This window comes from Equus przewalskii, chromosome 1 (genome assembly GCF_037783145.1).
Source record: "Equus przewalskii isolate Varuska chromosome 1, EquPr2, whole genome shotgun sequence".
NCBI lineage: Eukaryota > Metazoa > Chordata > Mammalia > Perissodactyla > Equidae > Equus > Equus przewalskii.
This window is the reverse complement of record NC_091831.1, coordinates 93,389,680-93,413,016: the sequence shown is the minus strand read 5'-3', so window position 1 is coordinate 93,413,016 and position 23,337 is coordinate 93,389,680. Positions and strand designations below refer to the sequence as shown.

Here is a 23,337-nt window from a genome sequence, read left to right as displayed (position 1 = left end):
AGTGGGGAATCCACCAGATCCCTTCGGTAAAGGCAGCTCTGCTGCTGCTGTGGAGCTCCACTGTGCACCACCACCCCCAGCTCCTGTTCCAGACTCGGGCCCACCGCCAGCCTTCCCTGCCCACAGGCGGCACGCATTCGAGTTCACACACTTTTATTAGTGGGTCAGCAGCAGGCCTGCTAGCTGGCTCAGGTGGTGCTCAAGGTGGTGAGGCTGCTCAACGTGCCCTTCCCAGTGCAGGAATCCACAGGCTGAGTTCGGAGGCACCTTCCCCACCCTCAGCTGTCTACAGTAGTACAGGAGAGGGCCCTGCAGCGTGAGGCTGGAGGCAGTGCTGGCAGAGCAGGGCTGTGACTGATGTGGCCCCTGACTCAGAGCAGAGGACATCAAAGGGCAGCTGCAGAGGAGAGGCCAAAGTGTTTGGGACCCAGCCCCCACCAGCAAGGCCGTGTCTGTCCTGGCCCCCTGTGCTGTGGTAGGTAGCGTGTGCATTAGCAGCCCCTCACTCTCCATCCTGGTTGGGCTTGATAAGCCCATAGTCCACCGCTTTGCCCAGGCAAGCTGCGGCCACCCTGGTGACGGGGCTCTCTTTGCCCTTAGCCAGCACTGACAGGATCTCCAGCACCTCGCTCTCCATCAAGGTGCTAGCAATCTCTCTCGAGGCCTCCACCATGTTCAACACCACCACGGCGCCCCGGTGCTGCAGCTCCTGGTTGGGGTTCAGAAGCAGGGCCTGCAGGATCTCCAGCCAGTGCGTGGTCTGCAGGGAACACAGTGGTGTGACCACTGAGCAACAGGCTAAACCCCGACAGGGGACACACCCGCACACCTTGGGACTTCCCCCACCAACCGCCACCATGCTGGGGGTTCCTGGCCCACCTCCCCTTCCCACTGAGCAGAGGCACTGACCACTTGGGGGATGCGGCTGCAGAGCGAGGGCCGCATGGAAGTGAGCATGGCCAGGCCCCCAGCAGCCGCGCGCTGGAGCAGCTCGTCGTCCTCGCCACTGTACAGCACCAGCAGTTTCAGCCGGTCATTGCCCTCGGCTTCAAAGAGGTCCTGCACCTGCGGCCAGATGAGGGGTGTGCGCGGAGTCAGCTCGGGCAAAGCCCAGCCAGGGCCCAGGTATTTCTGCACAGCTGCCGGCCACGACCGCCAGGACCGACCCTCACCTCCTTGCTCATGGCCAGGTTACACATGCACTCCGTGGCCGCCCGTCGGATCATCTCGTGCTCCTCAAACATGTAGCCCTCAATCATGGGCACGGCCTTCTCCTTCAGGATCTTCTGCCTGCCGGGCCAGGGGTGGAAGGGTCAGCATCGTCAGAGCCTCGGCATCCCCTGCCCCCAGCCCCGTGGCCCCACAGAATCGAGCCCGAGCTGAGGATCTCCCTGGGCAATGTCCGAACGCCCTCCTCCACCAGGGATGAACTACACTGGGGTCCAGCCTTCTGCCCAGGCCTAGGAGACGGCAGGGGACCGTGGACAATGCTCTCAGCTCAGAGTGGGAGACCAGACTGGGGGTGATGGTGACACTAACACGGAATATTCAAGCACTCTCCTGGCCTGGCACTTGGACTACCTCAGTAATCCTCACACGGCCCTAGGGTGATGGTGCAGGTGTGATGAGCATGACTATTGTGCAGAGGAGGAAACCAAGGCTAAGCAGTGAGTAATGTCCCCAAGGTCACGATTAGCAGTAATAGCGAATACGTATCGACTGGGCATCTTGCTAGGAGCCAGGACTTATGTACCAAGTGCTCGTACGTGTATTTTCTCGTTTAATTCTCCTCACTATGACTCCATGAGATAGGCACTATCACCATCCCATTTCAGAGGGGGAAACTGAGGCACAGTGTGGTTTACATTACTTGTTTCAGTTTACACACTAGTACCCAGTGAAGCCGGGATCTGAACCCAGGCAGTCTGACTCCAGAGCCGGCACGGTTACTGCTTGGTGACTCGCCTCTCATGGAGCACTGTCCACGTCACACCTCTTGGCCTGTCTCCTCAGCTGGATGTGACAGAGGGGTTACTGCCAGGCTCGAACAAAGCTGTGACCACAGAGTACTTTCCAAACTGTAAAGTGCTTCCCTGGGGATAATCTAAACCCTGATGCCGCCCCCTGCCCAGGCCGCCCGTCCCAAGGGCACTGACCGGAGCCTCTCACTGATGCCCGCCAGGTTTGTCAGAGCCATGAGTGCCTCAAAGTTCTGCAGGCCCGAGCAGTGGAGGTGCAGCAAGGAGACAAGGGGCCGGACCACCTCGTAGACCTGTGGTATGCACGTGCCTGTCAGGGCTACTCGCCCCAGCCCCACTGACCCACGGACCCCGCAGGTGGGAGTCCACCCGGAGAGAAGGCTGCCCTCCCAGCCCCGGGGGCTCAGCAAAGCTGCCACTTCCTCTTGGTCCCAAGGAGGAGCCACAGCCCAGGTCAGAGGCCATCGGGGCCCAGGGAGGGGTAGAGGCCAGGGCTGGGGCAGGAAGACACGCACCCGCTCGCCAGGAAAGGTCATCTCTGGGTTGGAGGTGATGGTGAGCTTGGCGAGAGCCTGGGCCGCCTTCGTCTGCCCCACGTCAGTGCCCTCCAGGGCCAGTGGGAGCAGAGCCTGTGGGGACAAGCCCGTCAGTGTCCAGACACGCCCAGGAGTGGACTGGACCAGCAGGCCCTGAGCCCTGACTGCCCTCACCTTTCTCCTCCTCTCTGCCCAGCTTGACGCGGCTCCCTGCTCAGACCCTCTCCACCTCCCTGAGGCCTCTCATTAAGCTGCCCAAGTGCTTCCTGAAACACCTATGAAGGGCGAGCCATGGACAGGGGTGGGGCGGTGGGGGAGGTGGGGGCCAACGACACACGCAAAGGAGGAGAGCTCAGGACCTAAAGAGGCACAAAGTGCCGGGGCCTCTGATGAACCCTCCCTGCCAGCATCTCTCTCTCACAGGAAGACATTCCTGCCAGTCACCAACAATGTTCCCATCCCACATCTAAAACTACTCTTGGGTGTGGCAGCTGTTGCTGGGGTTTTATGGACCATCAGGAAAGCGTCTGTAAGCCAGCTCACCTTGCCCCCTCCCTGAGCGACCACGGTGCCGCGGTCCTCAGCCTCCTCCACCAAAGCCAGGAAGACCCTGTGGGGAGAGGGTGGCGTGGGTGCGGGGCTGGGCGGAGGAGGCAGCCCGGAGCCCCGCCCAGAGGCCCCAGCACCAGGACTGCCCCCTCGGGGGTCCGCGGGCAGCCTCGAGGCTTCCGAGCTGGAGGGGCTCCACCGGGCAGCCTCACCTGGAGAGCAGCTCGCGGCAGGAACTCGTCAGCACCGGGCTCTCGGTCTTCACCATGCACGCCAAGGCCGACACCACGCCCGCTGCCAGCAGCTTCTTCACCCGAGCCCGCACGAAGCTCGGTTTGTCCTGGGGAAGGAGGTGGCTTAGCAGAGGGGCCCCGGCCGACTAGAAAGGGAAAGGGGGACCCTCTTCACAGCACAGAGTGATGGATGTGAAAACAAAGGGAAAGAAGCCCGCGTAAACGGAAGGCTCGTCTGCTATGGAAGCCCCAGGTGAACCGGTCCCCATGATGCAGAGACCCCCCCCCCAGCCCCTTTCAGCGGCCCCCTCACCTTGGGGTGCTGCTCGGGCACGTGCTGCTTGGCATACTTGGCCAGCTCCACCATCTTGGGGTCGGGTTCCTCGTAGTCGTAGCTGTTGGTGCAGTTCACCAGCGCTGAGGCCACCGCGAAGAGCACCGACCTCTCCTCGGACTGCCAGGAGCAGAGGGCCAGTCAGTCGGCCACCCCAGGGGGCAGAGCGGCACTGGGATAAATGCTGCCCAGGCCCTGGCCCCCAATTCTACCCTCACTGGACCCCTTGGGCGCCAGGATGAAGCCGGGAGCCTCCCCAGGGCCCTGCCTGGCGCCAGCCTTTGGGAGCTCACATACTTGACCTCCCCAACTCCACCAGAGACTGTCCTTTCCGACACTGCTGCTGCAGGCCAGTATGCCCACGCCACCCAGAGCAGCCACTCGGGCTACCAGCCCTCTCTCCCAGGCCACCAAAGCTATTGGCCAAGACCTGCCAAGAAAGCCTGGGAAGCTCTAACTCTAGACAGGGTCCCCAGATGGCTGCAGGGACCCCCGGAGCTACCCTGCTGAGCTGGAACAGGGCCTTGAGGGCAGCCTCGTCCTCCACAAACTCTTCCTTCACGTCGGCATCAAAGGTGAGGTAGGCCAGGCCCTCCACTGCCCAGCGCCGAGTGCCTGCGTCAATCTGGTCATTGCACAGCCACCTGGGGACACGCAGGGCGGTGGATGACCATCAGAACTGGGGGGGCTGGAAGGGGCACACCAGGACCAGGGGGTCAAATCGCCCCACATACGGAAGCAGATCATGTGGCAGGACCCAGGAAGTCTGCCTGGGGGATAGCCAGGGACCCTCCACCCGGACCCTCCTCTCTTGACGTCTAGCTGACGGGGCAGGGTGGGGCATGGCAACACCAAATGACTCACTTTCGACACTGCTTGGCCAGTTTGAGAGTGGAGCCTTCAGCAAACTGCTTCATGCTAAAGTCAGTCCCACCGGCCGAGCCCAGCTTACAAAGTCCCTGGGGGAAGAGGCGAGAAGCAGCTGCTGGCCTCTAGGGATGGAGGCAGAGCTGGGCTCCTCCACACCTGGCAGGGGCTCCCTCCCTGGCACTCTGCCAGGCTCGCGGGAGGCCACGCACACCCCCACCAGGCTACCACCTAGAGCATTCGGCAGCAAAAGCAGCTACTGGCACAGACTGACACATGGGCCGCTGTGCTGTCCTGGGCTCCAACCCCTCCCAATCTGCACCGGGATTTGCTCTGTTCCTTTCCATGTCATACAAAAAACCTCTTTACAGGTGGAGCAAAGGTGGAGAGAAGACAGGTGCCTCAGCCAAGGCCAAGATCCTTAGGGGACAGAGAAACCCAGGACTAAGGGCCCCAAGGAGGACCAGCTTCCCCCAAGGTGCCTGGCTGCAATGGGCTCACGGAGGCTAGACGGGCTCATGGAGGCCACACAGGCCCCAGACCACCAGCTCCTGGGGCCGCCTGCAGGCCCAACCTTTCCACACAGCCCCCCTCTGACCAGCATGGCCCACTGTGTCCTCCAAACTCCTTCAGCATCTCCTCCAGAGCTTCTCCCACCACCCTTAGCGGGCAGCACGTGCCGCCCTGCATTCTCAGGTGTTCCGTCTGTATAAGGCTCATCTCCCTGACTTGACCATGAGCCCTGTGGGAGAGGAGCCAGGGCCCATGCTTCTGGCTTTGACAAGGCCCTGCATCCTCCCATATTTCCACCGAGAGTGGGCAGGACCACACCCTGAGACACCAGCCAGCCCGACCCCCTGCCTGGCAGTCCCCCTGCCTGCCCCGCCCAGGCCTGCCCGTCTCACCACCAGCGCCCGGATGCGGATGCTGTCCTTCTCGCTGCGCTTGTACAGGTCCTTCAGCAGCGAGACGCCATTGGCGGTGATGAACGAAGCCCGCTTGGCCTTGCCGGCCGCGTGGATCAGGGCCTCCACAGCCACCAGCTGCTCCTCCTCCTGCTCAGAGGCACACAGAGCGATCACGCTCTCCATGACGCCGCTCAGCTCCAGGGCCCGGTTGCCGGCATCACATGGGCCCTGCAGGAGGCAGGACACCGTCTGGATGGCCCGCAGCTTCCCGGCCAGCCCGTGGCCCTCAAACCAGCTCCTGAGGGGCACAGGTGACAGCTGTCACCTCAAGGCCAGCATAAAGGGACTCTTCTTCCCTGCCTTCCCCTCCACGGGCCAAGCACCTGTGCTGCCCGGGCAGGAACAGCAAGGAACTGCCGACGGGAAGCCCAGCACATTCCCGACAGCGGGCGCCGGCCTTCTCGCTCTCGGCTTTCAGGGAGCCGTCCCTGATGACACCCCACCCTACAGAGGTCACTCTCACTCACACCCCATCTATCTCCTTCCTGTACTTAGGATCTGAAACTGCTCTGCTGGTTTCATAATTTGTCGCCAGTCTTCTCCAGCTGAGGCTCCATAAGGGTAAGGGCTGTGGTGTTACTGCTGTGTCGGAACAGACACACACTAAGTGCTCCATAAACATAGTGCGTGCTCGATGGCATCTGCCGCATTATAGGAGAAACGATCTGAGAACCAGCATCCCTGGGGACATCACTTTGGAATAAGAAGTAGGCCCCAGGACCGCTATGCTAGCCCCTGCTAGACCTCCTCAAGGCTGCTCTTGCAGAAAACCTCTGCCTGCTGTTCCTCCCCAAAGAGTCGCGGCTCTTGCTGGAACCCCCGGCGGTGGGAGGTGGGCCGACTCCCTTACTTGATGTAGTTTTCGCAGAGTCGGTGGAAATTCTCCCTCTCGGCATCGCACTTCAGGTCATCAAAGAGCTTGCTGAGGAGGATGGAGGCGCTCATGCGGCTGTTGGCCGTCACCGTGAGCTCCCCGGGAGCGTCCTGCACAGAGCCCCCCACCTCCAGAATCTTCTTCAGACCTGAAAAGACACCCTGTGTAGATAGAACACTAGTTCCAACCCCTACAGGCAAAGGGGAGATGTTTCCTTGGACAGAAAAGCAGGACCCCTCTTGGACGAGGTAACAGAGGGCACACGGCTGCCTGGAGGGTAGGCGCAGAGAATCTGGTTGGCTGACTCGCTACCTGTGGAGGCGGCTGTGGGGTCAGGGAGGGACCTTAGAAGTGAGGTCTGTATGCCGGCCCTGCCCGTGGGGCCCAATGTCCTGGGGCTTTGAGGTTCCTCATCTGTAAATCTAAAGGGGAAAATAACATCCACACCTCACAGGACTATGGGGCTAACAAGGGGAGAGGAGCACCCAGAAGGTGTGCTCGTGCAGCGACTTCTGCCAAGCTTTCCTCACTTATCTTTTAGGGGAAAAGAGAAGTGTGAATTTTTATATTAGACATATGTTCTTTCCTGAATATAGAAGCAACACACGTTCACTGAAAAAAAGCTTCAGATACAGAAAGCTGATCCCTCCTCCCCGTTAACCAGCTCGCAGGCCTGCTCAACGTGCGTGCAGCACACATGGTCACGGCTGAGGGTCTAACTCTGCGTTCCCCGAGGGGGCAGCACAGGCCACAGGGTGCACTTCAGTGCAGACCCCGGGCTCACTGCAATCACTGCTGGGGATACACAGGCCCGCAACCCAAGCAAGATGCCACGCGTGCTCAAGCTCTTTCTTGCTCTTTTTCAAACGGCATCACCTACCTTGGTCAATGACCCAGAGGGCGAGGCTGTTGTTGGGGTCCTTGGGAGACTTTCGGGGTACCACTTTGATGAGGAGGGTCAGGGCATTGTCTCGGCCTTGGCCCGAGACCCCCACCTCAGTCAGTAGCTCCAAGAGGTTACTGATGAGGACCTTCAGCTCCCGGGCGGGATCTGGCAACAAGACGACATCGGTGGGCTACATGGTGGCCCAGCCCATCTGACCCTGAACTTCCCCAATAGGCCAGGAAGATACGGGGTAGGGGAACCTGCATCCTGGGCTCTGGGCTGGGTTCCAGCCTTGCCCACAGGTGCCCTGGCTACTTGGAACACCAAGCCATATTCCTGAACAACCTGCAGCTGCAAGTCTGGTCCCCAACGAGCTGGCCTGGCTGGCTCAGCCCCTTCCCCTCCACGACAGCAACCCCCAAAGGACCACAGACCTGCTGCCACTCACCCACGATGATGGCGCCTTCTTTGCCTCGGAATCCTTTCTTGACACCTTCCTTGAGGGCATCAAACATAACGTGCAGCAGGTGGCAGGCAGCCAGGGACACAGCCTGGTTCTCCACGCCCAGGATGGAGACCACGCGCCGCGTTCCCAGCACACTCAAGGTCGCCACTGTCTGGGTGGGAGAGAGGTGGACAGAGCCTCAAGCTGGTGAAGGGCAGCCACAGAGACCCCTAACTGGGGGCCAGGGAAGGGCGCCCGAGGGGAGAAAACATTTAGGGGAAGGAGCAGCTCCAACGAAAACCAAGTGGGCCTGCCTGAGGGTGTGGCCGGGGGGCCCAGCATGACCTCGTTGGAAAGGCTTCCTAAAGAAAGCATTCCAGAGGAATTCTCCACCCTGTCTCCTCTCCTTGGCTCCAGACAAGACAAGGAATAAATACTGTGGCCCTGAAAGCAGCTGCTTTGGCCTGTGTCCCCCCAGGAAGGAGAAACAGCCTGGACAAAGCTACCTGCCTACCAGGCCCAAGGCCACCTAGTTCCTCCCCAATATCAACGCTGAGGTTCTGTCTACACCCTGGGGATTCTGCAGACAGAATTCACAGGCTCTTACCATTCTTAGTTCTGGGAGACCCAGAAATATAGCCGAACTTGGCCTAAAGAGCTTTCGCAGAGCATTTCACATTTCCACTCTGATGTAGGAAGTGTGGGCTCCTCTAAAAGCAACCAAGGGCCACGTCCCTGTCCCCTGGGTCAAGCCAGCTCCGGCAAGAGCTGGGGCATGGCCTTCGTGACACTGGCCCAGGGCAGGACTCTTCCTGCTGAACTGTCTGTGCTGGACACCCTCAGTCTATGCTGAGAATCATTTCGGGGTCAAGCCCTTCACATCTGGTCACTGTCTCGATGGTAAAGATGCTGTGTGTGACATCACTGACCACATCACTCACTGTGAGGACCCCCTCCAGGGGAACCCAGTTTGGTTTGTGGGGAAGGACAGGTGCCTTTTTCTTTGCAACAAGCTTGCTTTTACCACATGGACAATGAATGAGTCAGTGACAGGCACCTCTGTGAGCCGGCTCAGGGAAGCCAGCTCACGCCTGTGAGCCCACCCAAAGCAAGCACCCACTTCAGCCCAAATTATGTTGGCCTTTCTCGTGCCATTTTAATTTTTCCTCTCTTATTACATGTCTCCTTGTACTCTACCTTACATTTTGGGAGGGAATAAGATGAAGAATAGAAGGGTGGAAGGGTGGGTGAGTGGATGGATGGATGGATGGACAAACAGATGGACGGACGGATGGAGGTAATAACTAGACCCTCTGGCACACGTACCCGTGACTGGTGCTCAGAGCAAATGCCGACCAGGGTGCGCAGAGCTGCCAGCATCAGGTCGCTCTCTCCCGTGTCAAGCAGGCGTTGCAAGAGCTGAACCCCGTTACTCCGGAAGATCTTCTCAGCTCCGGCATCCTCCCGGGCCAGCACCACCAGGTTCTGAGAAGCCTGCATCAGAGGAAGCACATCACCACGGGGACCCTGCACACAGCAGGGGCAGGACAAGCAAAGGCCCTGAGCTCGGGACCTCATGGCTTCCACTGAGCAGCTGAGCGTCCGTGGCCACAAATTTAACCTCTCTGAACTTCAATTTCCTTCTCTGTAAGTAGAGGGAAGAGCGTGCTCTCAGGGTCGATGGTTAGAGTAAATGGGTCCCAAATCTCTGGCAGAGCCTGAAGGGCAGGGACAGTGCCTCAGTCACCTCTGTGCCCCTAGCTCCTGGCACAGGCCCTGGCCCACAGGGCGCTCAGTGAACACTGTTCCCTCTGCATGGCTCACACTCAGGGGCAGGCCCTCTGAGCTCCCACCCAGGGTCTGTGGGCCCAGCGGCACGATCTCAGGAGTGACATCCAGCAGACCAGGCCAACAGGGGCTTCGGGGGCAACGTCAGCACACAGGGAGGGTGCTATGGAAGGGCAGCTCTCGTGGGAGTTCAGCCCCACTCACGCAGTCCGGGCCCTATACCTTCTGCTTCTTCTCAGTGCCTTTCTCCTGTGGGTCCAGTAGTATCTGAAACATCTGCTCCACTTTGGCATCCGTCGAGGACATGTATCGCACCTATGACAAACCAACAAAGCATGAACAACATCACCTCTCCTGGCCAGAGACAACAAGTTGCCCGTTTGTTCTCTCTGGCTCCTCCCAGGCCTAGAGCCTGTCTCTGGGAGGCCCAGCAAGGATGCCTGGGCTTCAAGCTAGCACCAAGCAACCCTGGGCAGGAAGAGACTCGCCAGCCAGCTTCTCCTGAACTTCCCGAGGCTGTTTACTTCTCTGATTGCTTCCCTCTCGGGCAGCAGGGGCAGCACCGATGCTGAAGGCGGTGCCACTCAGAAGGGGAGGCATCCTGCCAGCCACGAGGCAACCCACCGCCAGTGGTGCCATCTCTGTTGTGGCAGCACGGTGCTCCACCCCTGGCACCGAACTCAACATTTATGCCTCCTGTGACGGAGCCGGCAGGCCATGAGGCAGCTGCTAGCATTCCCTCCAGCTCCAGAATTCTCTTTTTGACAGCTTCTAAAAATACTCTCAATGAGTACTCTTTCTCCCCAGGGTCCCAGACGTGGACAGCTGCCTAGTATGCATGCTGCCCCCCTTCCCTCGTGCATCTGTGCAGACATGACTAACCCATCACAGCACAGTCTCCTGCCAGGCCCAGGCGACCTGCTTGCCAGGTTCTTCCTCTTAAATTAATTTTTAAATATATGTACCACACAAGTGATGTCTCTTTATTAAAAAAAAAATTAATGGCCGAAGCAAGCTCTCTTTTGAAAATCCCCCTCAATCCCATTCCTTTCCCCAGAGGTCACACAAACATACCATTTTGACGTATGTTTTTTGTTTGTTTGTTTGTTTGTTTGAGGAAGATTAGCCCTCAGCTAATATCTGTGCCCATCTTCCTCTATTTTATGTGGGACGCCTGCCACAGCGTGGCTTGAGAGCCGTGCTAGGTCCACACCCAGGATCCAAACCTGCAAAGCCTGGGCTACCAAAGTGCAGCACGTGAACTTAACTGCTAGGCAACCGGGCCGGCCCCAGATGCATGTCTTTGTTGTTGTTTTTTAAAGATTTTATTTTTTCCTTTTTCTCCCCAAAGCCCCCCGCCCCCGTACATAGTTGTATATTCTTCGTTGTGGGTCCTTCTAGTTGTGGCATGGGGGACACCGCTTCAGCGTGGTTTGATGAGCAGTGCCATGTCCGCGCCCAGGATTCGAACCATCGAAACACTGGGCCGCCTGCAGCGGAGCACGCGAACTTAACCACTCGGCCACGGGGCCAGCCCCAGATGTATGTCTTTTAAAATACTTTTCTCTGCGGGCCGGCCCAGTGGCGCAGAGGTTAAGTGCACATGTTCCGCTTCGGCGGCCCAGGGTTCGCTGGTTCAGATCCCGGATGTGGACATGGCACCGCTTGGCAAGCCATGCTATGGTAGGCGTCCCACATAGAAAGTAGAGGAAGATGGGCACAGATGTTAGCTCAGGGCCAGTCTTCCTCAGCAAAAAGAGAAGGATTGGTGGCAGATGTTAGCTCAGGGCTAATCTTCCTCAAAAAACCAAAAAAATACTTTTCTCTGTGTTTACCTACCCAAGCAGACCCACAGAAAACATGGCATATTTTGGGTGTATACATGCGGGATTGTTTTAACATAAATGGTATCGTACTATACATGTTATTGTATATTTTGCTTTTTTCCATTTGACGAGTATCTGCCTTCCATGTCCACACTTGTGGGTCTACCTGTTCTCAGCAACTACAACACAGGGTCTGTAGGAAGGACATCACCCAGGCTATTTAGCCATTCCCCTACTGCTGGTCATTTAGGCAAGTTTTGACTTTATTACTACAAACAAAGCCAAAATAAACATAGCCAGCCTGCTTGTGCACACAGCAAGGCTTCTCTAGAGCAGACAGCAAGAAGTAAGCATACTGGATCACAAGATCCGCTCTTTTACAATTTTAAGAGACATGCTAACGTGCTCTCTAAAGGAGCTGTACTAAATCAGCTGTGCTAACTCATATCCCCTCCAGGAGTCATGCGTGAGCCATGTCCCCCTAACCTCACCACTTCTGTGTCTGCCTCCCTCCTTCTAGCAAAGTACGCAAACTTTAAATGCTTAGACCACCAAAACTACAGCCCCTTGCTATTTTAATTTGCTTTTCCGTAACTGCTGGCAACGGTGAGCATCATTCTACAAGTTCACTGGCCATAGGTACCTCCTCTCTGGAGAACTATCTTTACACCCTTGACCCAGGCCCGTGGACCAGTGCCCCTCTACCACCAGTCAGTGCCTTGCTCTCTCCTGGTCACTCACGTACCTTCTCCTGAATCTGGCCCCCGATGTTCCGCAGGGCCTCCTGGAAAACTTTGTTCTTGGGCTCCAGGCTCACACATCTCTGCAGGTCGAGGAGAGCCTGGTCCAGGCGGCCCAGCTTCTCTAGGGCTTGGCTGCGTCGATAAAGCGCTTTGACATCCCCGCCGTCCTTTTCAATGGCTGAGCAGAAACGGGAGCTCTGTCAGCACCCATGAGGCCTCCGTCTCCAGGCAAGAGCAAGAGGGAAAGATCTCGAGGGCCAGAGGAAGGTGGGGGGACGAATGTGGGGCCCAGCACTCCAGCCTCAGAAAGGGTGAGAGTAGCTGCAGAAAAGGAGACACCCGAGGAAGTGGGAAAGAAAGAAGGCAGATGTGTTTCAGGGGCGAAAGGAAAGGCGACTGTGAAGGTGCGGTGGCCCCAGGGTCCTTGCCCACCATAGAAGCCCCACAGCTCCCCACAAGGGCCGGCAGCACCCTACCTTTGGATGCCTCCGTTTCGGCCTTGTCGTAATCTTCCTGTAAGAGAAGGCACAGAGGCCTGAGGGGCTGGCCATCTCCTTTCCAGAGCACTAATGGGAGCGGAGGGCTGTTCTCTACGGTCACCTGATCGACCCCCCCGCCCACCAGACCAAGAAGCCCAAAAGATTTCTGACAAGTGTGGGTGGCCTGGGGAGGTGAATGCCCAGCCGGGGCCCGAGGAGCAGCGAGATGGGCAAACCGGGGCCGGCAGGCCAGGGGAAGAGGAGCCGCTCCCTCACCAGCTTGAGGTGGCAGGCGGCCCGGTTCCGGTGCAGAATGGCCTGGTCCTGGGGCGTCGCGCCCAGATCCAGGGCCTGGGTGTAGGCCGTCAGGGCTCCCTGGTAGTCCCCGCATTTGAACAGCTCGTTGCCCTCCTTCCGCAGCTGCTCCACTGAGCTGGCCTGTGGGGGGAAGGGGTGGAGGCGTCGGAGATGGGCTCAGGGCAGAGCCGGGGAGTAGGGAGGAGAGGAGGCTGCGTGTCGCGGACGAGTCCCATTGAGGGCCAAGATGGAGGGAGGAGGAGGCCGGGGAATGGTCCGAGTTGGAGCGAAGAGGTGATGGTGCGGGGGGATGGGTACGCACCCCGGGGGCGGCGGGCTGGGGCTCGGGGGTCCGTGGACCACTCACAGTCATCGCGATGCAGATGTCCCGGGCCCGCGCAGCCGCAGTCTCTGGGGCGGGGGTGGGTCTGGGCTCAGGAATCTGCCGTCGCTGCCCCGCCCCAGTCCGGCGTCCAAGGCGGTGAACGAGAAGGGGCGGGGCCACGGCGGGCGCGTCGGGGGCGGAGCCAAGGCGGAGCGCTCGGCCTGGGTGCGCAGGCGCAGAGAAGCCCCGGGCTCGCCTAGTCTGTTCCCGCCGGGACCTGCAGGGGGCGCGCGGCGGAGGACCGAGGGGCTGGTCGGCTGCGGCTCCGGCCCCGACCGCGGCAGAAGTGCACGAGGTCTGCGCTGATCAGGACCACCAGCAGCAGGCTGTAGAGGCCCAGCGCGAGGAGCGGGCCCGGGCCCCTGTGGGAAAGGCGAGAGCATCAGGGTGCTGGCCCGCCGCACTCTCGCTGCTGCATCCTGTGGGGTACAGAGCCCCCGAGAGTCGGGAGGAAGCTCGGGACCCCCTCCTCTGATAAAAGTAGCGTTTGTGAAATACAAATTCAGGAGGCTCACAGGTACCCTGAAGCCCTCCATGCACAGATTCAGGATTGAAAACCTCGACTAGAACGTGTGCAATCCACAGACTACGAGATCCTCTGTCTTGACACCCGCCCCGCCCACCCCGCCCCGGTCCCACGACACATGCAATGGCTCCCTGTTACCGGCTTTCACAGCCCCTCAACTTTTCCTTCGCGGAATCGTTTGTAATCACGTATTTACGTGATTTTCTGTTTGAGGTCTATCCCTCCACTAGTCTATACGCTACAAGCCCCCCACCCCAGCATTTAGGAACAGAGCCCCAGATCCTGGACCACCCTGCCGGTGTTCCGGCGGCTCTGGGGCTGGAGGTCGCACCTGAGCGTGGGCGGAGGCGGAAGGGAGGACAGGTTGACTCGGTACAAGGCCTCGAATTCAGCCCGGGTGCAGCAGGAGCCCCCTGCCGCCTGCAGGTGGCAGCAGTAGGCTTCCTCGCGAGTGTCAGAGAGCCGAGGACAGAAGAAACCAGGGTAGTGGCGGCCGCCTGCCTCCCGGGTGGTCCGGCACAAGTGAGGGTGGCGGGCCAATGCTGAAGGGAGGAGCAAGGGGGCTGGAGACAAGCCGGAAGGGTCCGCCCACACCCCGCTCCACCCCTGGGGGAGAGTGAAAGGGATCAGACATTCTCAGGTGGACCGGCTCCCTTCCGCCCCATCAGCTTCCGAGCTGGGAGAATAGGGGACCTGAAGCGGGGCATGGGGCAGAGGAGAGTGCTGTACCTGAGAGAGAGGTCTGCTGGGAAAGGGTCATCCAGCTGAAGACCAGCAGTAGCCCCCCAGACAGGCCCCTGAGCGAAAGGCCCTGCGTCCTCTGGAAGTCCATGAAAGTCACTTCCTCCTCAGCCCGGTTCCTGGGAGCCCCGATCTCTCTCTTTCTAAGCCATGGCTGCAGACGGCACGGAAATGAAAATGAAGGCCCGCGGACACCATTAACACAAACTCGAAGCTTTCCTGTCACAGACCTCTAGAGAGGGATTAAAGTGACTGTTCCTATCTTCTGTTGGAAAATGGGGGCTGCGGCTCCCAGCGGCCCAAGATTTTCTGAGCTGAAGGGAAAAAGGCTCAGAAGACTAGAGGACAGGATGGGGGATGACAGAGAAGTTCAGCCATTAGCCAGAAGAACAGATAAGCGTTTAGAGCCAAATGTGTTTCTCTCCACCCACTCTCAACTTTCCGGCTGTGTGGAAGCCCTGGGAATTCTGATTGTTCCATGTCAGGCCCCGGAGACCTGAGCTCCAGCGTCTGGATGTTCCCTCCCTAACCTCTGCATCATGGCAACCACCAACACTAGCTGAAGACCAGAGGCAGGCCCTTTCGTTAGCTCTTCCCCCTGAGCCCTCATCTGCCCCAGCTACCAGCCAGAGCACAGAGGCTACCTGTCTGCCTGGAGTATACTTCCCAACTAACGAGCCCCATTTCACAGGGAATGCTCTTCTGGGGCCTCTGGGGCCCTCTGACCCCTCCTACCTCATGGCTGCCACCCACGGGGACAGAGAATTAATCCAGAAGGCCGGAGGCCACCAGCCAGCAGTGTTCAGTGTTGTTCTAGTGCCTACTGAGGCCTGACAACACCATGCTCCCAGAACAGCAGTGTCAACACTCATCACCCCACGGGCCCACAGCAGGTGCCTGGGGACTGAAGCAGGAACCTTTGTGGCACAAGAAAGAAATTTTGTCCCAGCACCTGAGAGCAAAGAAAACGGTTCTTGCAGAGACATCACTGCGGCCTGGGAGCTGAAATCTAGCTCAATTAGGTAGGGCTGCGTAGGCTCCAATTTCCAGAAGTTCTGGGCCCCAAAATGAGGCTCCCATGCCCAGAGCAACCAGGCCCATCCCTGCAGGGAGAACTACTTTTTAAAGCTCTTTGAGAATTTTCAGAGCACTGACAGGTTGAAGATTGACTTTTCATGAAGGGAGGGACCCCTGCTGAGACAATCTGCCTCTGACTAAGAGACTAAGTGAATGGCCCTTCCTCCACCGTAACCCAGTCCCCGGTGCGCACACCATGAGCCCACCGTCTTATTTCTTGTCGGTCTTCCTCCTCCCTCCAGACTACGGGCTCCTAGAGAGCCAGCCCATGTTCTTCCTGCACCCCCAGCAGAGCGCACTGAACCAGGGCTGCGATGCTGAGGACAGCTGCCCAGCACCCCGCACTGTCTGCCGGGAGGGTCAGCCCCGGAGGAACGCGTCCCGGCCACACTCCGCCATCCCCGGGCCTCCGCGGCGCCAGGGGGCGCTGTGGACGCTCCGTCCGGGCTCCCCGGGCTCCCGGGACGGCAGTCGTCCGCCGGACCCGCGCGATGGGCTCCGAGGCGGCGCGGCTGCTGGAGGCTGCAGACTTCGCGGCTCGCAAGCACCGATGGCAGCGGCGGAAGGACCCCGAAGGGACCCCCTACATCAACCACCCTATCGGTGGGCGCGCCGCCCGGGGAGCAACCGCAGCGGCGTCTAGGGGGTGGGGACCGGGAAGGGCAGGCGGAGGGCTCGCTCCTTCCTGAGCACTGACTGTGTATCCAGCTTTGCGCCAGACGCTATTCGTGTTTAAGCCTCACAACAACCCTAGGCGGCAGGCATGATTGTCCCCTTTGTACACTTCGCATCCAAAGAGAGCAAAGGACTTGTCCAAGGTCACCCAGTTAGTGATGGGCCACATCTGGCTCTACAAAACCCACAACGCGCCGCCCTGGGGCTCCCTCTGGTCTGACTTCTTGCTTTGCCCCGTCAGGTGTGGCTCGGATCCTGACCCATGAGGCGGGAATCACTGACATTGTGGTGTTGCAGGTAACTTCCTCCTTCTCGTCCAGGAGGCTGGGGTGGGGATCACGGGCGCCATTCAGCTCCGGGCACCCCTTGGCTGGCGGCGTCCCAGGGCTGAGTGGAAGCCTGTCCCCAGGCAGCCCTGCTCCATGACACCGTGGAGGACACGGACACCACCCTGGATGAGGTGGAGCTGCACTTCGGGGCGCAAGTGCGCCGTCTGGTGGAGGAGGTGACGGATGACAAGACTCTGCCCAAGCTGGAGAGAAAGCGGCTGCAGGTGGAGCAGGCGCCCCACAGCAGCCCGGGGGCGAAACTGGTGAAGCTGGCAGACAAACTGTACAATCTGAGGGACCTGAATCGCTGCACCCCAGAGGGTACGCGCCCCAACCTGATCTCAGGGAAAGGGGAGGCGTGTCCACCTTCTGGAGGCACAGGTTGGTCAGTTCCCCTGGGAAAAAAAAGCCTGGGCGTTCCCCAAACGAATCCTACCAGACCACTCTGATCTTCCTTCATACAGTAGAAATACGATGGCTGGGCCAAGGGGAAGTTTTCAGGACAGATCAGGAACCCTTCCCAAGGCCCTGCCCCAAGTCCTCCGGGACAAGCACCATCCGCGGCTGTCCTGGAGGCTACATGAGAGCAGCGTTCTGTCCGTTCTTCTGCAGGATGGTCCGAACAGAGAGTCCAGGAATACTTCGAGTGGGCAGCACAGGTGGTGAAGGGGCTTCAGGGAACAAACCGGCAGCTGGAAGAGGCTCTCAAGCAGCTGCTTAAGGAGCGGGGGCTGACACTCTGAGCGGTGCTTGGAGCCACCAGGTGGCACAGGCTCCAGCCTTACTCAGGCAGGAGAGGATTCATACTCCAGCCCTTCTGTGCCGCCCCTGCTCCCTTCCTGGTTCACTCAGCCCAGATATTAGGGGCCAAACCACTTGTTTTTTTTCCGCCTGCCGAAGATTTCCTGCCAACTAAGCTGAACCCTGGATTGTGGGAATCAGATGCACCCCACCCATTTCTAGTGCATTCACTGCCTTTCTCCCTTGGGTCTGTTTGCGATTTTGCATGGTGGAGTCTCTGGCCCCTCAGGGATTTGGGCTTATATAAGCCCTAGTTCATAAGTCATTATGGAAAATAAAGTATTTGAGGTGAAGATTTAAGTTGCTGCTGCTCCTTCTCCAGCCTCCTGAGTGGGGAACCGGTAGGCGGGATACCTGCCCTTCATCAGGGCAGGGTTCCAGTTGTGTGCGTCCTGGGACTGGTCCCTCAAGTTGAGGTCTCAACCCCTCTGAGCCTGGCTTCCTGATCAGTGAGATAGCTTGTGCTATTTCCAGGGTTAGATTATGTGACGTGCCTGGTGGAGACTGACACGTAGGTGCTCAAAAAACGGTAGTGGTCTTCCTCATTAAGAAAGTTGGACGGGATGACAGATGTGGGAAAGGAGCGCCACCTGCTTACTGGCAGCGCTTGCTGAGCAAGGCAGATTGTAGCGGACACTGGCCGCAGTCGGTAACCCCCCTCAACCCCGAGGTCTCAGCCCCATCACATGGCAGGGTCCTTTGGTTGCTAAGCGACAGGAACTTCCGGGCGCCTCCGGAAGTGGCTCCGGGGCAGCCCCGCCCATGGAGTCCGGCGCTGGGCGGGGCCTGGGCGAGGGGCGGAGCTGTTTGTGGCGGCCGCATGGCGGGACCACCGCGTGCGGATCGTGGTCGCTGTCGAGCACCTGATGCGCATCAAGTCCCTTTGAAAAGGGTGCAACTGGGGGATGGGGAAATTGTGAGGTCAAAGGCCACTTCGTTTTGGACCATGATGGTTATTTACCCAAAAAAGGCCCCAGTGCAGTTGCTTTGGGGAAAAAAAGATGAAGGGCAACAAAAAGGTGATTTTAAAAGAAAACGAGTTTCAAGACGGTCCCAGATAAACGAATAAACAAAGTTCAAAAGTTTAATCCCCTTAAAGGCAGGCCAGCGTTTGATACGTTTTGGAGAATTCTGGTTTTAATTTTTTTTTTAATTAGTTTTGACGGGCATGCTTACAGGATTTTTAAAAGTACTTCCTTACACTTTTAAAAACAATATTTACCGAAGTTTTAAAATTAGTCTTCAGTTCTTAAGTGGCTTAAAATTAGAGTTTCAGGACATTTAACAAACATTAATCCCTTTTGTACCTTTAGAAAATGCAAAGATCAAGAGATCATCACAGGGCCTCATGTTTTACAAAACCTTTTGGCATGTGTTACCTCGTCTGTTCTTTATAATAACCAGAGGAGAGATGCAGGGTAGAATTTTTGTCTCATTTTAGAGAAGAAATATGAAGCTCGGAGAGGTGAAGAAAACTGGTTCGTGACAGGATTGGGACCAGAACCTCTCTCTCTTTTTGCCACACTCCTGAGTCTTTTTAGCCAGACAAGAATGACCACAGTTGAGGTCAGCCCCGATTGCTGGGAATAGGAAAGATCAGGTCTGAAGCAGCTAGTGGATCTGGATTCAGTCTGAGGCCTCCGTAGGTAACCTGTTTGATCTGAGCCAATGTGGGAGATATTTTTTTAATTCAATAGTTTTTTTTTTAAACAGACAAATGGGATAAGTAACTTTTTTCCCTGAACCGTTTGAGGTTAATTTGCTGACCTGGTGCGCTCTCCCCCCTAAATACCTTCATATTTAAACAAAAACATTCTCCTATGTAATTCAACTACAATCGTCAACATCAGGAAATGAGCATTAATACATTACGACCTTAAGTCTGGAGCACCTCACAGGTTACATGTGTATTTACTTTGGCTTTTGCTGGGCTGGGACCTGGAAGGTTTACTTCTGGCCTAGAATTAGAATGAAGACAGAGAGATTCCTGGCCACCCTGGGGATCTGACCGTCCCTTCGAACAGCTGTTATATTAGAAGTGAGAGCTAAGAACCTGCTAGATTTCCAGGTTTTCTTTTTCCCTCCTGCCCTCCCTCACTCACTGTCTTTCTCTTGTTTCTTAATACTATAATTGCATTTATTCTTTTCTGGAGATTTGCTAAAATTACATTTCTATATTTACATAAGGATACAGAGATTAATGGTGGTCTAGTGGTTCATTTCCCGGTCAGGGAACCAAGACTGTTGCGTGTCGTCTGTCGGTTGCCATACTGTGGCGGCTGTGTGTTGCTGTGATGCTGAAAGCTGTGCCACTGGTATTTCACGTACCAGCAGCGTCCCCCGTAGTGGACAGGTTTTAGCTGAGCTTCCTGATTAGACAGACTAGGAAGAAGGACCTGGCCACCCACTGCTGGAAAAATGGGCCATGAAAACTCCATGAACAGCAGTGCTGAAAGGTGAGAGGATGGTGCAAAAAGACCAGGTTGGGTTCAGCTCTGCTGTCCACAGGGGCCCCAGGAGTGGGAATTGACCCCACAGTACTCACAACAACAGAGAATAATGTGACAAACATCTGCCTTCCCACTCAGAACTCATCCCTTTGTCATAGGTGCATCAAATCATTTTATAAAATATATACACGAAAGATAATCCTTTGATCCCCATCCCCATTTGTCAGTGCCCCCTTCCACAATGTTAACATTATTACAAATGTGAGGTGTCCATTTCCAGTCAATTTTTATACTTTTGTAAATTCATAGGTTTTTGTGAATACATAGTATTTGTTTCTTAAAAATGTTTTAAATTGTGGTAAAATAGATCATTAAACAAAATGTATCATTTTAACCATTTTTAAGTGTAGTTCAGTGGCAAGCAGCATAGCAACACTGATATACAACCATCACCACCATCCATCTCCAGAACACTTTCATCTTGCAAAACTCAACTCGATACCTATTAAACACTAACGCCCCACTCCCCTCCCCCCAGCCCCTGGCAACCTCCTTCTACTTTGCCTCTATGAATTTGACCACTCTAGATACCTCATATAAGTAGAATCATATCGTATTTGTTCTTTTGTGACTGACTGATTTCATTGAGCATACTGTCTTCAAGGTTCATTCATGCAGCATATGTCAAAATTTTCTTTTTTTGGGGCCGGCCCCGTGGCTGAGTGGTTAAGTTCGTGCGCTCCGCTGCGGCGGCCCAGGGTTCAGTTCCTGGGCGCGGACATGGCGCTGCTCATCAGGTCATGCTGAGGCGGCGTCCCACATGCCACAACTAGAAGGACCCACAACTAAGATATACAACTATGTACGGTGTGGGGCGGGGGGGGGGGGGGTTTGGGGAGATAAAGCAGAAAAAAAAAAAGATTGGCAACAGTTGTTAGCTCAGGTGCCAATCTTTAAAAAAAAAATTTTCTTTTTAAACTTGAGTAATATTCCATTGTGTATATATATCCCACATTTTGTTTATTCATTCAAAAGTTGGTATAGACATTTGGGTTGCTTACACCTTTTGGTGATTGTACATGGATGCTACGAACATGGATATACCAGTATCTCGAGTCCTTGCTTTCATTTCTTTATGTACCCAGAAGTGGAATTCCTGAGTCACATGGTAATTCTACTTTTAATTTTTTGAGGAAGTGCCATACCGTTTTCCACAGTAGCTGTACCATTATTCATTTCCACCTGCAAGGCATAAGGGTTCCAATTTCTTCTCATCCTCACCGACACTTGCTATTTCCTGTTGTTTTGACATAGCCAGCCCAGCGGGTGTGAGGTGGTATCTCACTGTGGTTTTTGATTTGCATTTCTCTGATGATTAGTGATGCTGAACATCTTTTCCTGTGCTTATAATGGCCATTTGTATATCTTTGGGGAAATGTCCATTCAAGTCCTTTGCCCATTTTTTAGTTTTTGTTGTTGTTGAGTTGTAGGAGTTCTTTATAAACTCTGGATTAACCTCATATTAGATATGTGACTTGTAAATATTTTCTTCCGTTATGTGGGTTGCCTTTTCACTCTGTGTCCTTTTATACACAGTTGTTTAAAATTTTGATGTTGTCCAGTTTGTTTTGTTCTTTTATTGCCTGTGCTTTTGGTGTCATATATAAGAAACCATTGCCAAATTCAATATCATGATTTCCTCCTGTTTTCTTCTCAGAGTTTTGTTTTAGCTCTTACATTTGGGTCTTTGATCCATTTTGAGTTAGTTTTTGTATACAGTCTAAGGCCGGGGTCCAGCTTCATTCTTCTGCACGTGGATATCCAGTTTTCCCGACACTGTTTGTTGAAAAGACTGTCCTCATAGTACTTGTTTTTGAGTATTTTAATGTCATAAGGACGGATCACTTTGCAACTTCCTTTCCCCTCACCGGTGTTTTTGAGATTTATCCATATTGATACATGTAAATGTCTGGATTATTTTAAAAAATTACTTTCTATCTATTATGTGAATGGACAGTATTTCATTCCCTTTTTGATAGACAATTAGGTTTGTTTTCAATTTTCCACCACAGCAGATAGCGCTCCAGTGAACATCCTCCTGAGGTGTGCTTCTATTTCTTCTGAAAAAGAACTCCTGGAATAATACTTTTAAACCATAAAATGGGCGAAAACCTCAGTCTTTCCTCCACCACTGAGAGAGCTTCTCAAGGCTTCCACACTGATGCTTTGTCTTAAATCATCAACCCTGTCACCTTCCAAATGCTGAGATGTCCAGGTCCCCAACCCCACTTATGCTCCCCATTAGCCCAGGCTACCTAATGACATAGGGTTCGCTTTCTGTTCAGGTTTATTCTCAACTAGGGAGGTCCAGAGTCAGAAGCCAAAATGGATGGAGGCTCTTTGCAGACCTGCTGGTCCTGGCAGCTGTTATGATCTGAATTTATTTCCCACTGACCCTAAGTGAAACTAAAGTTCGTTGTGAAGGATCAGATCTTTCCTCTGTCATCTCTTCTCACTAGAGAATTGCCCCTTCAAGTGTTTGTTCCTTGTACACATTTTTGTTAGGGAAAAACAAAGATGTTGATCAGAGATCTCTATCTTGGATGATAAGCCTCGTTCCTACCACCCAGACTGACTTCCCCCGCTGTGAGTGCACGGGTGTCATCAGCTCACCACAGTGACAGAGAGTGGTAAGCAGGTCAGTTTCAGGTTAAAGTTATGCCCACCCGCTGGACAAGCCAAATCAGAGCGCTGTCTGGGCCCGGCTCACCCTGCATGGGAGGACCCAATTCTTAAACAGTTTGAGTCCACCTTTCTCTCCATGGTTTGAACTGGCCACAGAGCCCTCCCCAGAGCCGGGATGGTTCTAGGTGGATGGAGGGGTACAGGGGGGAGCACAATTCTATCCATTTGCAGGGGTTAAGGTTACTTCTGTGTCACGTCTTGGTTCCAATTACGATTGTAATTCTCAGAACTATGAGGCCTCAGGGCCAGAGCTCTGTGCTAGGGGGCTGCTGCTTGCCTTAAAATCCTAGGCCCACTTCTAAATTATGTTTGCAGAAGAGTCACCTGGGAGCTTGTTAAAAATGCAGGTTCTCTGGCCCCTCATCCTGGAGACTGGTTTGACAGGTTGTGCCCAGGAACCTGCTCGCCCCCTACATAACTCAAGGCAGGTCTTGTTTCTTGCTCTTGTTACGTGTCAGTCTCAGGGAGCTGTGGCTCGGCTCACAGATCCGCGTTCCAGCATCCAGGCTCAAGGAGCAGCCCTAGTCAGGACCGGCCAGAAAGCTGGAATTTCAACAAGTAATTCCGGTGATTCTGGACCACACCTTGAGCAACGCTGCCCTAAGTCGTTTTTGTTTTTGTTTTTTTTTAAGATTTTATTTTTTTCCTTTTCTCCCCAAAGCCCCCCAATACATAGTTGTATATTCTTCGTTGTGGGTCCTTCTAGTTGTGGCATGTGGGACGCTGCCTCAGCATGGCTTGATGAGCGGTGCCATGTCCGCGCCCAGGATTCGAACCAACGAAACACTGGGCCTCCTGCAGCGG

At 55.6% G+C, this 23,337-nt stretch overlaps 2 protein-coding genes across 5 annotated transcripts; one reads left to right on the top strand and one right to left on the bottom strand.

The window, feature by feature from the left end:
- Positions 1-136: 136 nt before the first annotated feature.
- Positions 137-18,050, bottom strand: UNC45A (unc-45 myosin chaperone A). Of its 4 annotated transcripts, XM_008512635.2 has the most exons (23): positions 16,974-18,050; positions 14,445-14,610; positions 14,047-14,257; positions 13,172-13,551; positions 12,784-12,945; positions 12,505-12,541; positions 12,031-12,206; positions 9,682-9,774; positions 8,998-9,165; positions 7,675-7,843; positions 7,221-7,391; positions 6,317-6,488; positions 5,404-5,704; positions 4,496-4,590; positions 4,134-4,275; positions 3,611-3,751; positions 3,277-3,404; positions 3,059-3,125; positions 2,495-2,608; positions 2,157-2,272; positions 1,173-1,290; positions 910-1,065; positions 137-760 (listed from the first exon to the last, which is right to left on the bottom strand). In XM_008512635.2, exons 4-23 carry the CDS (start codon positions 13,175-13,177, stop codon positions 503-505), a joined length of 2,790 nt encoding a protein of 929 aa, XP_008510857.2. In that variant the 5' UTR covers positions 13,178-13,551; positions 14,047-14,257; positions 14,445-14,610; positions 16,974-18,050; the 3' UTR covers positions 137-502. The 4 variants fall into 4 exon arrangements, with proteins under 4 accessions (XP_008510857.2, XP_008510856.2, XP_070427235.1 ...); XM_008512634.2 differs by lacking the exons at positions 14,047-14,257; positions 14,445-14,610; positions 16,974-18,050 and having other exon boundaries at positions 13,127-13,338; XM_070571134.1 differs by lacking the exons at positions 14,047-14,257; positions 14,445-14,610; positions 16,974-18,050 and having other exon boundaries at positions 12,031-12,349; positions 13,172-13,307.
- HDDC3 (HD domain containing 3) lies at positions 15,882-17,638 on the top strand. Its single transcript, XM_070571468.1, has 4 exons — positions 15,882-16,136; positions 16,450-16,505; positions 16,618-16,858; positions 17,150-17,638. The coding sequence occupies exons 1-4, from the start codon at positions 16,025-16,027 to the stop codon at positions 17,278-17,280; spliced, it is 540 nt and encodes a 179-aa protein (XP_070427569.1). The 5' UTR covers positions 15,882-16,024; the 3' UTR covers positions 17,281-17,638.
- Positions 18,051-23,337: the final 5,287 nt, after the last annotated feature.

Coding starts and splice junctions, on each gene's coding strand:
- UNC45A (XM_008512634.2), bottom strand. CDS start 13,177: ATGACTGTGAGTGGTCCACGGACCCCCGAGCCCCAGCCCGCCGCCCCC. Junction 12,542..12,783: donor CCGCCTGCCACCTCAAGCTG/GTGAGGGAGCGG, acceptor CTTCTCTTACAG/GAAGATTACGACAAGGCCGA. Junction 4,591..5,403: donor TCCGCATCCGGGCGCTGGTG/GTGAGACGGGCA, acceptor CTCTTCCCCCAG/GGACTTTGTAAGCTGGGCTC.
- HDDC3 (XM_070571468.1), top strand. CDS start 16,025: ATGGGCTCCGAGGCGGCGCGGCTGCTGGAGGCTGCAGACTTCGCGGCT. Junction 16,137..16,449: donor CTACATCAACCACCCTATCG/GTGGGCGCGCCG, acceptor TTGCCCCGTCAG/GTGTGGCTCGGATCCTGACC. Junction 16,859..17,149: donor GAATCGCTGCACCCCAGAGG/GTACGCGCCCCA, acceptor GTTCTTCTGCAG/GATGGTCCGAACAGAGAGTC.